The following is a 17,706-nucleotide window of genomic DNA, read 5'->3' on the forward strand; positions in this document are numbered from 1 at the left end:
AGCTTATCCCTAGAACAACTTTCTCAACAATGCAGTTAAGGGGATTATTAGCCTCTTTTTATAAGTAGAAAACAGAGCGTAATTGTCTCTATTTTAAATATAAAATTAAAAATACTGGTTAATTTTTTGTGTTCAGTTTGACTTCATTGTCTTCAGTTGTGGCCATGACCTCTCCTGGTCATAAACCCCACATTTCAGGTTGGGCACTCATAAATACATGGCGTAGGAGTATTGATTACAATAGATTATCTATATTCGCATGCATCACAAGCTCAGAGCAGTTGAGGCAGGGTTAGAATCTAATTGTAGTGCCAAAATTCAGCTGCTTGTTATCCACCAGATTCTTTGGATGAATCCTAGTGAGTATAGATGGACTAGCCACTTCACCAGAGAATGAGAAAATACTTTGATGATGGATTATATAGGTATTTGCTTACACCAACAGGATGCTGAGACTCCAGAGGTAGGGGTTTTGGACTTAGAACCCCTGGTTTCTGAAGATTTTCTTTGATGGCCCCAGGCTCCTCTACATGTCTTGTCTAATTGCTCCCAGTCCTGTGTCTTCCTCCTCTGTTGTTCTTCTAGTTTGTGAACCCAAAAGGGACGTCACGAATGTGAGGAACACAGCAGCGTCTCCCTGCTTTGGGTTCCGATGCCTGACTCCAGTGATGCTGTGGTGGCAATGAAGGTTCTGCCTCTGTTGGCTGACTTGTTAGAGATTCTGCCTTAAGTAATTTTCTGCAATTGTGTGCAAATGTCAAGTTTTTAAAGGGTTAGTACTTGGGCTCAATTTGGCTGTATTTTCACCAGACTGAAAAAATCAAATCCGTGACATACAAATTGCTCTGCATCTGACGTTTAAGTGCATGTTCTAGATGAACCATAACCAAAAGAATTGAGAGGCAGTCAATAGGCATGTGAAGTTTCTTCATGAACTCTTCAGAGGTTTGACAGAATTTTAAGTATCGGAAAACAGAGTTTGGTAATCGGGAGTGTTATGATACATTAGTAGTAGGTAGGGCTACCAGCCATGCCTATAAGAAAGTTTGTATGAATTAGTTACTCTAAAATGATGTGGCAGGTTGACCCTGGCTGGATGCCAGGCACCCACCAAAGCCGCTCTATCACTCCCCCCACAGCTGGACAGGGAAGAGAAAATATAACAAAAGGCTCACGGGTCGAGATAAGGACAGGGAGAGATCGCTCACCAATTACCGTCGTGGGCAAAATAGACTCGAATTGGGGAAAATTAATTTAATTTATTACCCATCAAATCAGAGTAGGACAATGAGAAATAAAACCAAATCTTAAAAACACCTTTCCCCTACCCCTCCCTTCTATCCTGGGCTTAACTTTACTCCTGATTTTCTTTACCTCCTTCCTGCCAGCAGCGCAGGGGGACAGGGAATGGGGGTTGGGGTCAGTTCATCACACGTTGCCTCTGCTGCTCCTTCCTCCTCAGGGGGAGGACTCCTCACACTCTTCCCTTCCTCCAGCATGGGTCCCTTCCCTGGGCTGCAGTCCTTCAGGCACAGACTGCTCCAGCGTGTGTCCCCCATGGGGTCACAAGTCCTGCCAGAAAACCTGCTCCAGCGTGGGCTCCTCTCTCCACGGAGCCACAGGTCCTGCCAGGAGCCTGCTCCAGCATGGGCTTCCCACAGGTTCACAGCCTCCTTTGGGCATCCCCCTGCTCCGGTGTGGGGTCCTCCCCGGGCTGCAGGGGGACAGCCTGCCTCACCATGGTCTTCCTCACGGGCTGCAGGGGAATCTCTGCTCCGGCGCCTGGAGCACCTCCTCCCCCTCCTTCTTCGCTGACCTGGGGGTCTGCAGGGTTGTTTCTCTCACATCTTCTCACTCCTCTCTCCGGCTGCAGTTGCGCAGGTTTTTTTTACCCCCTTCTTAAATACGTTATCCCAGAGGTGCTACCACCATCACTGATGGGCTCGGCCTTGGCCAGTGGTGGGTCCGTCTTGGACCTGGCTGGCATTGGCTCTATCGGACATAGGGGAAGCTTCTAGCAGCTCCTCACAGAAGCCACCTCTGTAACTCCCCTGCTACCAAAACCTTGCCTCGCAAACCCGATACAAATGAGTTACCAGATTTGACGTTTAGCCTATGCTTCTGCCATTGTCTGTGATCCCACTTTAGTTTTTTTCTTTGTTAAACACTGTCTTCTATTGTTTGAGGCATCAGGGCGTCTTAGCATGGCCTATTTTGTTTGTAAGAAGTCTTCTGGATTAATGGTTAAAAATAAAATTGACTTTTATTTCAGATTTTGCAAATTTAAATCTGAACTTAAAGGTCATATTCTGTTAAAATTAAGTTTTGTGTAATATGTAGTGAAGCCATGTTGTGGAAGATGCATAAAGAGGTGTCATGATGTGTATCATGATAAACTTGCGTCTGCTTTTGTGTTAACGTTTGTTAAAATGCTATTGGCGTATTTTCTTTCTTCCTTTTGTGGTTGATAGTGGCCAAGTTTATTGACAGGGCTGATCATGAAAAATATATGCAGCATACTTGTCAAAAGTAAGCTCTCTTGCTTTGTATTGCAGACTGTGTTGCTGGTGCCCTGAGCATTCATCAGTAGGTGGTACTATAGTACAAAATACAAGTATACCACAGACCTCTTTCCAAGGATTTACATACATCAGTGTACCAACTTGTGGCAGTTTAAATTGTCTTGGTTTTATAAAGCTGTGAGTACACAATGCAGTCCCTAAAACTGGTGTAGTCCTGCCTTTGCAGTGACAGATAATCCCTGGATATTTTGGCATATTTTCTCCGTGTTCAAGTGGCCTGCTTTTTCAAATGCAGCCTTGTATATTCCTTCGATTATAAAAGCAGCTTGTTTGTGCACAGCAGGTACAAACAGATTTGCTCCTGTTTACGTCTTGAGCTTTGCCTCTGTATTATTCACGTGTCCAGAGCTCTGGGGAGAAGGTCTACATAGGAAACTGAAGATGTAGTTATTTAGGGAGTGAATTTCCAGGATACAGAGTAATTCCATGCTGATTTCTTCTGTGAACAATTCTAATGTGCACTGACTGTCTTTGTGGAAGTGACTTGTTGCACCCTGAAACCGGAGTCACTTGCGTTATCCGCATGACTTGTGCAGGCAGAACGAACCTTGGGACATCCCCTCTTCAAGCTGGCCAGATGTAAGCCAGATCCATTTTGAAATCCTTATTTCCACAGTAGCACTGTGCTGTTCTCCACTTAGAATTTCTGATCTCTCTGTGTGGACAGAGCTGGCTCAAGTGTGTATACAAAAGGCTATTTTAAGCATTCTCAAGTGTCCCCATGGAGATTGGTAGTGGATTATATACTGTGTTCATTCATGTTCTAGTTTCCTGCCTGTTAATGCCTGAGTACAGGGAAAAAGCCTCTTAAACATTACTTTCATGTATTTAGGAAATGTAAAAATATGTGATGTGTCTAATCAAAGATAATACAGTTACATTTGAAAATATATTCCTTTCTAAGCCTCTTGTGGTAATTTTGGAATTTAATAGCATTATACCAAACTAGTAGTTCTTTAAAGAACACCATAAATTCTTTTAGCTTGTTCCAGTAGGAGCTTGACACATTGGGTTATGATTTTTTTCTTTAATATAATGTTGATAATTTTTGTTTTCATTTTGATGGATTTCTCATGAGATATGTTTACAGCTTTCATTTCATAGAAGGCACAGCTATTTTCTAAATAGTTTTTACCAGTTCTTGAAGTATTTGTGTTGGGAGTCCTTATAGTGTCTTCTGGCAACTTGTAGCTGTCATTTGAAGATCATTTCCATGATACTTAAGAATTTCTCTGGGCTAGTTCCTTGTTATGTTTCTCATCCACTCATTTCATACTTACCTTTTTAACATTTATGAGTTTTGGAACCACGTTAGTAAACTGTTGTGTTGCTTTGTTTGCAGTTCTTTGGTAGTAAGGCTTTTTCTTCATATCCAACACATTAATAGATTTTACTGCCATTTTGTATCAGAGGCTTTTGTCACTATTGATTTTTAAAACTGAGGGTGAATTTAGTCTTCATGTTGGCACAGTTTGCTCCTGTGGTCTGCACAGTTGAATACACATACTTAGTTGGATAATGCACTGTTACGATACTGAAATTTTATATTTTAATTATATGCAGTTTTGTTTTCAAGTACTTTCCTGTGATGAATTGTGGGCTTTTATTAGCTGAGAAAAATGCTCTAGCTAGCAGCCTGAGCTATGTATTTGCAGATTTCTGGCTGCAGATCTTTCTTGGAACTGAGTAGCTGCCAGAAGTTTGCCTGGTTATCTGCTTGCTCTATAAATCCTCACCTCTGGAAGCACTTACTGACAAGAAGGGGGCAGATATCACAGGCATGCTGTATTTTTAGGTTGGAAACACTGAGTTTAAGCAAATGAACAAGATACACAGTATTTATGTTTTTAAATGCAAACATTCATCAGGTAAATATAGTTTCATTCAACCAATATTTTAAGGAAATTGAAGCAAGTGGTCTTCTTTATAATGGAGAAAAGAGGTATGGTATTTAAAAAAACAGAAAAAGCTTATATGATCCTGTTGTGGTTTAAGTCCAGCGAGCAACTAAGCAGCACACAGCCGCTTGCTCGCTCCCCTGCCCAAGTGGAATGGGGGAAAGAATCAGAAGGGTAAAAGTGAGTTAACTCGTGGGTTGAGATAAAGACAGTTTAATAGGTAAAGCAAAAGCTGCGCACGCAAGCAGAGCAAAACAAGGAATTCATCCCCCACTTCCCACGGGCAGGCAGTGTTCAGCCATCTCCAGGACAGCAGGGCTCCATCACGCCTAACGGTGACTTGGGAAGACAAACGCCATCACTCCCAACGTCCCCCCTTCCTCCTTCTTCCCCCAGCTTTATGTGCTGAGCGTGACGTCATACGGTCTGGGATACCCCTCGGGTCAGTGGGGGTCAGCTGTCCCGGCTGTGTCCCCTCCAACTCCTTGTGCCCCCCAGCCTCCTCGCTGGTGGGGTGGGCTGAGAAGCAGAAAAGGCCTTGGCTCTGGGTGAGCACTGCTCAGCAGTAACGAAAACATCCCTGAATTACCAACACTGTGTTCAGCACAAATCTAAATCATAGCCCCATACCAGCTACTGTGAAGAAAATGAACTCTACCCCAGCCAAAACCAGCACAGATCCTTCTTCCAAAAAACCAGACAATTCTACCTGTTTATAATGATGCTGTTTATTGCCTCTAGGCTGTCTCAGTATGGAAGACATCCCTAGTCAAGATTTTTAAAATCTTGAAAGCTATCCAAACAAAAAACCCAATTTGTTCAGATGTCAGATAGATTTTATTTATTTTTTTATTTTATTTTATTTTATTTTTTTCCCCAAGTACAGAAGATTGATATCCAGTAGATGATGTTGCTGGACTGACTGGTAGGGAATGCTTGGGGCTTTGAATGCCTGCCTGGGCCTCTGTTCCTTTTGGAGATCTCCTAAGTATACTGTATGTTCTTTGAAGAATTATTTTATGTAGGTTTAATAGACAATATGAGAATCTAAAATAAGCCATTGTTTATAAAATATTCATTATAGAGACATATAACTTAAAATGTAAATCAAGGAAAATTAGTTTTATCTTGTGAGAAATAATATTGTCCATGATTTATTACTCAAGCCACTTAGAAAATTTGTCTTGTCTAAGTATGTGTTTGAATGCAAATCTTAATAAATGCAAGTTATAAGAGACCAGTGGGGCCTCCATTTTTAGTAATGAGCTGTTCTCTTTTTGTCATAATTGCCATATTGTGTGATGTATTTCTTCCATAATGGTATTTACGTTCTTGTAGAATTAAATAACAGCTTTCCTGGAGCTGTTTTTTTTTTTTATTCCTAAATCTTGTCCTTTTATATGATGGTAAGAGATTGCAATCTCCCAAATAAAGTTACAAAAACAATTAATATGTTCGCTGCATGAGACAAATTTACTGAGTTGTAGAGTATGCTACTGAGTGAAAGGCTGTTAAGTAAGTAATTTTCCTTTATCTGCACTGAACATTCTGGTTGCTGTCTGGTTACAGAGTGTGCGTTCTATGACAGAGATTCTCCAAATGCTTAGACTTCATTTCTATACAAGTTAGTTTCTATATAATTTAATCTGAAATTATTTTGAAAATATTTTTCTGCTCTCTGACTTTTCTCTCCATATAAATTTCCTTCAAGAAAAAGCGTTAGAACAGGCCAGTAAATATCAAAAGGATCAATATGTGTTACTAGCAATTATGAACTCAAATATTCACGAATACTGACATGTAAATATTACAGCTGAACTAATACATTAATGTTACATCAATTTTTGCGGGTCACATCCTATTTTTTCTAATCTTTTCCATATAGCTGTATGAGAAGTAGCTCATAGGAGAAATATTGCAAGTATATCATTGAACATAAGAAAGTTCATTTTTGCATTATTTGTGAATATATATTTAAGAACATGTTACTGTTTTGGGTGGTTTTTTTCAGCATTAGTAATGATTATTCATGTAATCATTATTATTAAAAAGTCTTGGAGATCAAGTTACAAAGGAGGAAAAACAATAAAATGCTTGTTTTTCCTTTATTAGCAACCAACTTCTGTAGCCACATCTACTGTTCGCCTAGGACTTCCAGTGCAAGCCAAAGTTGTTCAATCAACTGCTACACCTGTCAGTGCTACGTCCACTGCAACTCTGCCAGGAGGCTCTATTCTTTCACATACCACAGTAAGTAGTAAGAATATAAAAAGGAAAAGATGGGTGAAGAAAAGGATGTTTGTATTTACATGTTTTTTCGAAAGTGAATTTTAATGTTCATGTTTGCTTTTATCGCAAACGTAATCCCAGAAATTAATAATGAATGTATAGTCAGACTATGTTACGCAGGTGCTGAGTGATAGCCTGGATCTTATTTTCTGCTCTTTCCTTGATGATAAAAAATTTGGGGGCAGTATAGATTCAGTTTTAAGCTCTTTTTTTTTTTTTTTTTTTTAAAGAAAAAGCTTACATCAGCTGGATTCACAAATACTGTTTCAGTGGTGGACATGCTGCACTACATTTGTCCCCTGTTGAGAGCTGTGGTCTCTGCTGTGCGGTCACCAGTGCCCCAGGACGCACACATCATCCGTGGCACCGCAGTGCAGGTGCCTGGGTCGGCTTGTTCTGCGTCTGTGCCCAAGACGGAGCAAAGCTCTGCAGTCAGGCTGGATTGGGAGGTCCTGGTAGCTTCTGCTCAGCACGTTATGTTGCCTGGCTGGGCTCTCTAGCTCCTGCAGTCCCGTTTGGTGTGGCTGTCTGAGACTTTTTGGCACTCGGAAGGGTGGCTTACTAGGTCAGATAAAGCGTGAGAGCTGAACTGGATGGATGAGGGGGTGATACGTGGTGCTCCGTGCAGCCTGATAAGCTTTCCAGCTTCCTAATGTTGAGGAGTGTGCAGCATGGTCTTTGCGTGTGGCCCAGCCTGGCGCAGGACGGTTTTGTTCGCTAGGGCTGTGCACCGGTGCAAAAGCATACATGCTGCTGCTGGGCTCAGATTAGGTTGGGAAGCTGTGTTAGTGCATTTGTGTCATCTCGATCTGAGCTGTCACTGTAACTGTGGTTTAGATAATTGTAAACCTGATGACATGACCACAAATCATTGGAAATTGACTTGTTTATATTAAGGCCCAAATTTACAGAAAGTTGAGTTACGGAAGTCACATCATCATGGTGATTTAAAGGGCTGGATAATAGCAACTCATTTTTTAGTGGTACATTTAATTTTGTAATAAAAAGAACTTTAAATGAGGACTCTCACTGTTCAGTAAAGGGTGACAAAATTAGGGTTATGGTAAGTAAGTAAAGTCAATGGTTTTATTTTGTCAGTAAGGGTGTATTTGAAAGAAAACACGTTTTATTGTCAGGTTTTCAAGAGCTTTGTGTTTGAGTACAAGAATTAAAAGAAGATAATTACCTGTTTTTTCAATATAAAATATTAATAGGTATCAGTAGCTACAACAAGCACTCAAAATTTATTCAAGACAACAGTAGCAACTGGAACATCAGCCTCTCAACAACCTGCAGTAATTACTGGTGGACATACTCAGGCTTCAGCACAAAACCAGGGTCAGCCTCGGCTGCCACTTCCACCTCATACAACAGCACAAGTACCAGCACAGCCCCAGGTCATACCAAGCTCTCCTGTACCTGGAACTACAGTTGTGTCACAGGTAAGTTGGTAAGTTTTAAAATACTGGATACTTGGTTTTCTTAGTACTTTATGAACTTCTCAGGTCTATTCAGAAGCAGAAAGAACTTTCTCTTTGCGCAAGCATGGTTCCTGTGGTGGAACAAATACTTTACAAACAAGAAACCCTTCCCATCGTTTCAACTAAATAGAATACAAATTCTGAGAGGGAGCAAGAACACTTGTGGTCAGCTTTCCCCATCTTGCTATGTATGTGTCAGTAGTGAAAGAACTATTCTGTTTCTTTAGACAGAACAATCAGGCCTTCACTCTATGGACTTCATTATTATCATGCTGCTGGGCCTCAAAATTGTGGTTACACTGAAGTGTAACGTTTCTGTTTCACAGAGTAATTACACCACATAAAAACGATGGCTTGAAAAAATGAAAGCATCTGTTTTCCTACTGATGAAGAAAAGATTAGATATGATGATGTTTGAAGACTATTTCTAATTTGATTTTACTGCTGTAGCTGCTTTGTACAAAAAACATACTGAATCAATAATTTAACAGAATAAGATGGCTTGGGGAACATTGTACATTGTGTATTGGGCATCTCAAAGGAGAATGCATTTCCAACAAATTGTAGTTACTTCTCATATTTAAGGTTATTTTCATCAAAACAGACTGTAAAAAATTAAATATATTTCTGTCGTTGATTTTTTTTTGTTGTTGTTGTTAGTATTCGTGAGGTATGATGTTCAGTTACATAAAGAAGTGAAGAAAATGTCAGGTAGCTAGCAGCAATAGTAAAATAGCTGCAGAGGTGTTTCAGATATGTCCTGCCTGAATTAGAACAATTTCATCATTTTCCCTATTTACAGTGATCAGAGCATACATTGATCCTGATTGGAAAACAGCATGGATCTGATATTTGTTTTCTTTGGCTTTTGCAGGAAATGCAAGAGAACGTGAAAAAATGCAAAAACTTTTTAGCTACCCTTATAAAACTTGCTTCTCATAATTCACCATCTCCAGAAACATCTCGTAATGTGAAAGCTCTGGTTCAAGATTTGCTGGTAAATATTTAGTTATCTTTCATTTTGTCAGTTATCTATTAAGCTTGTTGTTTATATTTGCTGAAAACTATTGCTTTGATCTTAATTTTTTTCGCTGTAATGAAAGTGAAAGGAGTTGGGCTACACCAAAATGCAAATATACTGTACATTACATATCTTCAAAAATCTGTTAAAGGTAGGCTTTCCCTTAGTTGTTGAAAGGGGAAATGCAACAAAGTATTTAGTATGCATTTGTCAAAACCACTCTTGTTTCGATGGACAATATTTCAGTCATTTATTTAGAAAAATAGAGTAAAATACAGAATTTTTTCTTGAGGATTCATTAAGTTTCTTTTCCTCCAAACCATAGTCGTTTCTGAAACACTAAGAAGCTTTGTTAAAAGTTTTAACCACAGAATGAATGTAGATATATGCCTCCACAATGTGATTTAGAGTTTCTAGGACTGAAGGAAAAGTATTTTGCTAAGCTGCTGAGTCCAAGCAGTTCTGCAGACAGATGCCCCTGCATCGAGCCTTAACTGCAAGTGGATTTCAAGAGGCAAAGTTGTGTTTCAGCTAGACAGTCCTTGTGCCTGGAAAAAGTCTTGACTTACTGTAGTTTCCAGTGCAACAGGTGTTTCAGTGAATTGTGTAAATGAGTTGCACACAGATGTTACTGGGGAGCTGGACAAATGGTCAAGCTTCTTCAGAGAAATTAAATACAGTCTACGAAGAACTTGGATTTAACAGAATTGATACATATTTCTTTGAATTCATTGACAGAGAAACCTGTGTATTTTATACAAGCCTAAGACTTTTTTCGAGTATGAGCTATTCAACAATAATATTCTGTGGTTCCAGTAAAAACTCGTTTTAACTTTTGAAAACTAAGAAAGACTAACTAAGTAAAGATAACTACTTACAATATTTCAAACAAAGTGTTGAGACATATATAAAGCATTTTTATTGAAGGTTGTTTTGGTTTGTTTGGTTTTGTTCTTGTTCTGTATCAGTCCAGGAAAGCTTATGAATATTCTTACTACAACCTGAGATTGTAACTAGTGATACTTTAGAAGTATTATAAAATACACCTGGATTATAGAGTTCTCCTGTATTAACTATTAAGTAAACTACTGAATATATATTTCATATATTTATAAGTGTATAGTTTGTGACTATATACACATACATACCTTTATATAGGTGAAAAATTTATATATATACTTATATGTATACTTTTTATATATGCATATGCTTTACATATATAGTTTTATATATATGCATACACATATTCTACTAAGTTAAATTGAACCTTCAAAATTTGTTTTGGAATTAAGTAAAGATATTTTCTGATTACAAGGGCTGACAAATTTTTTAATAGTATGTAAGGTTACTTCAACAACCTGGTTTTTTATTAATATTTTTAGAGAAATCACTGTGTAAATGTTAGCAAAAGAATGGAATTCCAAAAAAAGATTTGAGTGTTTGTGAGATCTCGTTGTGTCTTAAATTGTGCATCCCCAAGGGAACTCCCTGAATTCTGAGTGGCATGTTACATAAATTAGCTCTTGACAGAAGAATTTTATAGATGTAGAGGAGTTGAGGGACTTCAGCTTTGAAAGTTCTTCTTGATATGGTAGCCTATTTAGCTAGAGATATGTACATGGATATTATCTGGAAAAAAAGCAACCAAACAACTGAATTGAGTTTTTGATGCTTTTTTTCCTTCGCCCTGAAGGATGCAAAGATTGATCCAGAAGAATTTACAGGCCGCCTTCAGTCGGAACTCAAATCATCTCCTCAGCCATATCTTGTACCTTTCCTTAAGGTAATGTGAATATTATTTAGATGTATTAACATTTGCATTGAAATAAATTTATTAAGTTTTCAAATATACTTTTTAAATTGAATTAGCTTTGCCTGTCTAGAGCAGGACTACTCCATTTTTACTTTGTGCTGCCAATTTCTGCCGGAATCTTGACTGGAAGTGGCGTGCAGGCTCCATCTCTGTCAGGCCGGCCAGGTGCTGCTTACTGCTTTTGTGTTGGGAGCTGTGGCTGTGTGCTGCAGCTGACTGCCCCCTCACAGGTTGAGAGAATGGTAAGAAATACGGGTTTCCTACAGAAGGGAGACCTCATGTGTTTGGGGCCTTGGTTTAGGTTTAAGAAAAAATAATTTGTCGTTCAGAGCTCATCTGGAGTTCGCTGCTTGAGTAGTCCTGATCTAGAACATCGTAGTTATTAGATTTTTATAAAAAAACAGTTACTCCCTAGTTTGGAAATCATCCATTGTCTATTCTGTAGTGATCCTTTACTGTTACAATGCATATACTTTTCTATGGTAGTAGGTAATTTTTTGTGAAGATGTACAGCATTCACGTTTGGAAGAGTCACAAGTTATTTCTGTAGAATGCTTCAAGTAATATAATAAGCTTTTTCGATATTGGTTTTGTAATTACATTTGAGTCATTGATAACTTTCAATGCATGTGTCATGGTGATTACGAAAAACTAAACTGGATAATACTGTTGAAATAATTGATTAGCTGATCCTGCTTGTAATCTGGAACTAATCTATAATAGAAGTTCCAATGTGATACCAAATGGATTTATTGGTGGGTCCTAAGTTAGTATACGTGGGGGTAAATTTAACTTCTAATTGGTTCTTGTACATTAGCTACAATAGCTTCCATATGCAAGATTATATACAAACATACAAAGCGTGTTTAATCATGCCCCAACAAAACCACAACTATAATTTTAAAAGCATTTTTCTTCTAGTCCAAAACTTCTCAGTTTAGGGCAGATTTCTTCTCTTTCTTCTCTCCCTTCAACTTTTCTTCAGAACTCTTTCCCTCTGCTTCTGTTTTTTCAAGTTATCATTAACCCTTATTTATGCCTTTTCCTGCTCTTATACTGCAGTCACTTCTAGCATCATGATAAGTTTTAACTTGTTTCCTTTCTTTGAAGTCCTTTCTCGGCAACAGCCATTAAGTTTTTAAATAAATATTCGAAGTTTAGAAAGAACTGTAGCTCGGGCTAAACACTGTTGCATTCTACAGCTGCCTGGGGGGAGCACTTCAAAAGAATGCTACTACCACTTAAAAAGTAAAAAGTTTATTCGTGAAGGTACAGTATAGCCTTTTAAAACTATATTTTTTGGTTGAACTGGTCTGAACATGAAGCATAAAATAGTACACTTTTCTAATCCAGTCAGAGTACATTAGATCAGTAATAATACAGTAAACAGCTATTGCTGTAGGGCATCAACAGTTAAATCATCTTGTTCTAGGTACTGGAGGCATGTCAGGAGAAGTAAATTGGTGCAGCTTACTACTTCTAGCATGCAATGGGAATAGGGTTGTTCCTACGGTTCTGCCTTTTCTGTTTCCATGTTTCGCCCTTCCAAAGACCTAAGCTACAAGTTCTAGATAGTCTTGAGAAAGGGGAGTGTTTTATTTTACTGCTACAGTGGAATTAGGGCACATCAAAATCTACAGGGTTGCTAAATCCAAATTGAAAGCATATTAAAAATGTAAACTGAACCTTCCCTCTTAGAAAATATGTTCAATCTTCTTTTTGACGAATAGGCAGATAGTAAAATTGGAAAGAAAGCTGCGTTCTTTTAATATGTCTACAACAAATTTTAAAATATTTTTTGTCAACCTGCTAAATTTGATATTTCATAAACTTTCTTCTGTTTTTAGAAAAGTCTGCCTGCATTGAGACAATCTTTACTGAATAGTCAACATTCAGTTTTGCAAGGACAGCCGTCTCAGCAGTCACTTCAACAAACCAAGCTATCACAAGTTATACCTCAATCTGCCTCTGGAAGCATTTCCTCTGTTGTCACAACGCAGACAATAGGAATAAGGCAACCAAACAACATTTGCACAGTCTCTGTATCAAATACAGTGCAGCCTCCTCAGGTTAAGGTGGTACAGTCAAATCAGAGTTCTCAACTGGTAGGTACTGTAGTGTAAAAGAGAATTTCTTAACATGCTGAATAGCAGTTTTCAATGTTATTTTTATTACAGCTTGTTTGGGAAAATACTTTTTTGTTTGTTTGTATCATATTCTGTGATACATAGTAGTACCTCATTTTATGGCAGTTCACATGTATGTTCAACCATTAGTTTAAATAACATTATAGCTTAAATTTAAGAAAGTACACTCTTGGCCTTTTTGTCTGGAATGCAGTGATTGTTATATGAGCACAGTGGAATTTGAGTTAATTACAAATGTAGAACAGAAAGCTTTTCAAGACTTACAGGCAAGAGTATAATTTTTAGTATGTCATTAGGTATCCTGCTTTGCTTAGATTAGTCTGCATTAAAATTAACTGTGTCTCATTTTAAACTCTTCTACACATAGTTATAAAATCTTGTAGAAGAATAGCTGTACTGTACCAGCATGTTTTGTTTAGAAATAGTGCCATACTTTATTTACTGAAATATATTGTTGTTGTGCATATTGGAGTATTATGTACTTAGACTCATTAATTTCAAAGGCACTATCAGTAAGGCAACTATACAGCCAGTTACTCACTGAGTGTGGTGAATTTATCATGCTGTTATATAGGATCTTGCATGTGTGCTTACAGTTGTAATTAAAATACATTTAGAATTTTTACAAGGCCTTGAGTTTATACAGGCATTGTCATCCTTCAAGGAAAGATCTAAGAGTTTCTTTGTCTGTGCTTTCTGTGTATGTATGAGTAAAGTACTTGACTTAGGTTTCAAAATCAAATTGACAAGTTCCAGAAGGTGTATCAAGTTGGTAAAAATTTACATTATCAAGATTCAGAAATGCACATATGGTAATGTAAAACCTTACAGTGATCTACCCTTGAGTTTATAGGCTCTATAAAGGTTATAAATAATCTGTAGGGTGTGTGGAGAGAAAATATTTCTTTTGCTTTAATTTAAAAGTAGCAGTGCACAATCTGAAAATGTCTGAGCCATCAGAGCCATGTCTTTTGAACCTTACAGATGCCTTCTAGCAGTTAAATTACTAACTTTAAAATGAAATTAGTATAATTTCATCATCTTTTAGTGAGCATAGTTTTAATGTGTAAGACCATCTTAGATGCTAAAACTTCTGACTCTGGCTTTTGTAATACACACAAGACATTTGGATATTTTGCGCCTTAATTCGTCTGCTTTCTGTTCAGCCGCTTCATTGTTTCTTTTCTAAAATGGGTTCTCCCCACCTCTTCTGGACTGTTGTATTAGTTAGAAAAGTGTTCCTCAGACTTCTTGTGACTTTTTTTCTGATTTGTCCATGTTTCCTAAGACTGAATTTACAATAAGTTTGGTTCTTCAAGGTAGGGGAGCAGGAACTAGTAATTACAGGCAGTAGGTGTAAAAATTACTCCCTGTCCTGGGGAAAGGAAGTTTCTGACAGTCCCTGACAGGTTCTTGACAAGTGTAAACATTCATGGCTAGTAAGTCTAGCCTTATCTCATACCACAGTCTTAGGACTAACCTACTGCCAGGTAACACAACTTTTTCCAATGTTTTGCAACCCACTTTAAACACTCCTATGCCTACTAGGCAGGTTGCACGCCACCTTTTGAGAAACACTGATGTAGAGCAAAAATGTGTCAGTAAGTCCACAGGAATTCTTACTCTTACGATTATAGTTCTTGTGGAGTATTTTCAGAAAGGGATAAAGCCAAATTTACGGGAGAGACACCTTCTGTGTCTCTCACATGTCAATGCGTACTCAAAGCAAGCAATTGTGATGTTAACATGAATAGAGATTAACAATGTGAAGAGTTGCTGTCATCTTATGCAACATACCTATGCAATATGAGGGAGCTGAAAACTGCTAAAGTAATATATTGTGGAGATTGATCTGATGGGCTAAAGAAGTTGTTTTTCTGTCTGTAAGGAAGTCATAGGTCTAGGACTGAATTTTCATCTTGCTGGATACATAAAATGACCACAACATTTTCAAAGGTAGCAAACTACGCAGAGCAAAATTATGCTTAATGCTATTAATTTTCTAGAAAATATTTAGAGAGAAGTGAATACATTAAAAATTATAATTTATTGGCTTATCACAAAACTGACTTTCTGTATTTGCTTTCAATCTATCAGTTATTAGTTAATAGAACCACACATTACATTAACCACCCACTTCTTAATGGCGCTCAAATTAGTTCTATACAGACAAAAGCAGCATCAGACAGAGTTACTGGATGAAAAAAATCTTACATACCAAAACAACCATCAACTCAGGCGCCAAACAGATAACCCAGCAGCATCTCCATATCACATTAGTAATTGTTCATAAGTATTGGCTTTTTTTGTGGTCACAGTGATCACACTCTTCACACTTCTTAGTGCTCCCCAAAATCAGAGTGCAGCAAAGAGCTGCTGGCCATCTTGCCTGGGACTTGTCCGGAAGAGGAAGATTACAGCTGGCTTGCCTGAGGGTAGCCAGCACTGATGGAGGAAACTGGCTGAGCTCCAGATTTCCCAAGCCTGAAGCTCACTGGAGAGAGTTCCAGCTGGCTTTGCAAACTGTCCAGCTGCAGAAGGGCAAGCCTGTTTTGGAATATAGATCCTTTCATACCAGCCAGTTTACAGTAGGCTTGTTTCTTTTAAAATGTGGAGAATCTGTTAGCTGTTCCTTTCTTTTGACTTTTCTGTTTTACGAAGGGGTCAGATGTGGTGATGCTTCTTCCAGTTATATTGAGGTGTCTCGCAACATGGGAATTCTGTGTATGCTGTTCAGCATGCAATATAGCTTGTGCAAAGGAGAATTCAGCATTAAAATGTATAGTGTTAGTGGAGATGGAGGAGACTATCTGTTCTGTAAAGTATTGCAATCATGTTCCAAAACTATGAAAAAGCTCTGCGCTAGAGAACTGGATAGTGCTGTTAGTACTGGTAACTACTTTTAGATAGGGAAAAGGGGAATAATCTTAGGCTAATATTTTATTGATGAGACACTAATGAGATAAGCCAGCAATCAATTTTTTTAATTGTTCTAAGTGCAATGTTCAAAGTTTGTCTAAATGTCATTCTTGGGGTGCAGGAGCTCTATATAGCCTTATATATGCAGACATTACCTGTCTTGTTCTGGGTGTTACAGCAGATAAAATTTCTATGAATAAGAGAGACATTCCTTATTAAATGTGTTGAAGTTGTAAGCAGATTGATGAGTAATGGAGATCGATCAGCACTTTATATATTGTGTTGACACTGCATTGTAAGGAGAAAGTATTCCTGGAGGTTGAAGCCAATTATTAAATTTAAACGATAAAGAAACAGTAACAAATTTGAAGTGATCCATCTTAATTTAAAAAATTAATTATATGCAAAGCAATATAAAGATTTGTGCAGGTCTAGGATTAGGAAAGATGTATAGAAATATATCTGGACCATTGTTGCAGCAGTAAATTGTGCACAGCGTCCAGAGGGGAGATTTCTCCATCTTCTAAGTTACATTAGGATAGTATTTGCTAAAACATTTACTAACACTTTTCCAGGAACTGTCATAGTGGTTGGAGGCTCCCACAAGATCAGATAGAGTAATGGAAATTGGAAACAAGATAAAACAGCAGAATAAGCATTATGTTATATGGGGATGTTCTTCTTTGCTTTTTAATTCCCTACTGAAGATTTTTCTGGCATCAGTTTTCTGTTGCTGAATGATGGTAATTTGTACACATTTTAGTGACTCACAGGAAATAATTCTCTTTTTGTCCTGTGTGCAAGGCAACTTAGAAATGGAAGAGTAAAAGACAGCTATTTGGATAAAAAGAGTAGTTTCTATTAATGAACTAATAAAGATCTAGTCGCTGACTTGGAATTTGGTGTGCAATAAAATTTTAATAAAAATAGCTGTTGAGCAGTAGATGTCTGGGATCTATTAACAGGAACAAAGCCTATACTTGACAAATTGTATGCCTATTTGAAATACAGCCTAGTAGTTTTCTGAGTTATCATGGACTTTACTTTCAGAATTTTGTGGGCTGTACCTTAATATAAGGAGGATATTGTCAATGAATGCTGTTTGGAAACCAGTAACAGAAGATGGCAATTAAAGGACAGACTTGAACGCAAAGACTAAAAGAAACTGGCTAAACAGTAACTTGGTCAAACACTGGCTAAAGGGGAGCATAAAAAATATTTTAAAATATTTTAAGGGTTTAAACAGCAGAGTATATCAATGAATTATTTAGAGTGGTCTAAGAGAGTATAAATATGAATAACAGGATATAATTAAGCAAAGTAGGATTTAGGCAGGATATAAGGCAAAATATCCTTACAGTAAGACAGATTATTATTAGATGGTAGATCAGGCTCCCAAAGGCAGTGATGAAAAAGCCATCACTGAAAACGTTCAAAATTAGACCAGATTAAACACTGTAGGAAGAATTGTGTGATAAATTGAGGAGCACGTGGGACAAGTGATCTGGTGGCTTTCGGTTTTATTTTTTTTCACTGCTTCTTTGAAAAGATATACT

At 37.8% G+C, this 17,706-nt stretch overlaps 1 protein-coding gene across 1 annotated transcript in view; it reads left to right on the forward strand.

Moving 5' to 3' along the window:
* LOC115345659 (transcription initiation factor TFIID subunit 4-like) overlaps positions 1–17,706 on the forward strand; it is a 151,797-nt gene that overhangs the window by 12,955 nt on the left and 121,136 nt on the right. The window contains exons 3-7 of the mRNA XM_030024824.2: positions 6,593–6,730; positions 7,984–8,211; positions 9,125–9,247; positions 10,965–11,054; positions 12,932–13,189. Of these exons, the coding sequence (XP_029880684.1) occupies positions 6,593–6,730; positions 7,984–8,211; positions 9,125–9,247; positions 10,965–11,054; positions 12,932–13,189 (837 nt within the window). The remainder of the gene's footprint in view (positions 1–6,592; positions 6,731–7,983; positions 8,212–9,124; positions 9,248–10,964; positions 11,055–12,931; positions 13,190–17,706) is intronic.

This window comes from Aquila chrysaetos, chromosome 9 (genome assembly GCF_900496995.4).
Source record: "Aquila chrysaetos chrysaetos chromosome 9, bAquChr1.4, whole genome shotgun sequence".
In the NCBI taxonomy this organism is placed as follows: domain Eukaryota; kingdom Metazoa; phylum Chordata; class Aves; order Accipitriformes; family Accipitridae; genus Aquila; species Aquila chrysaetos.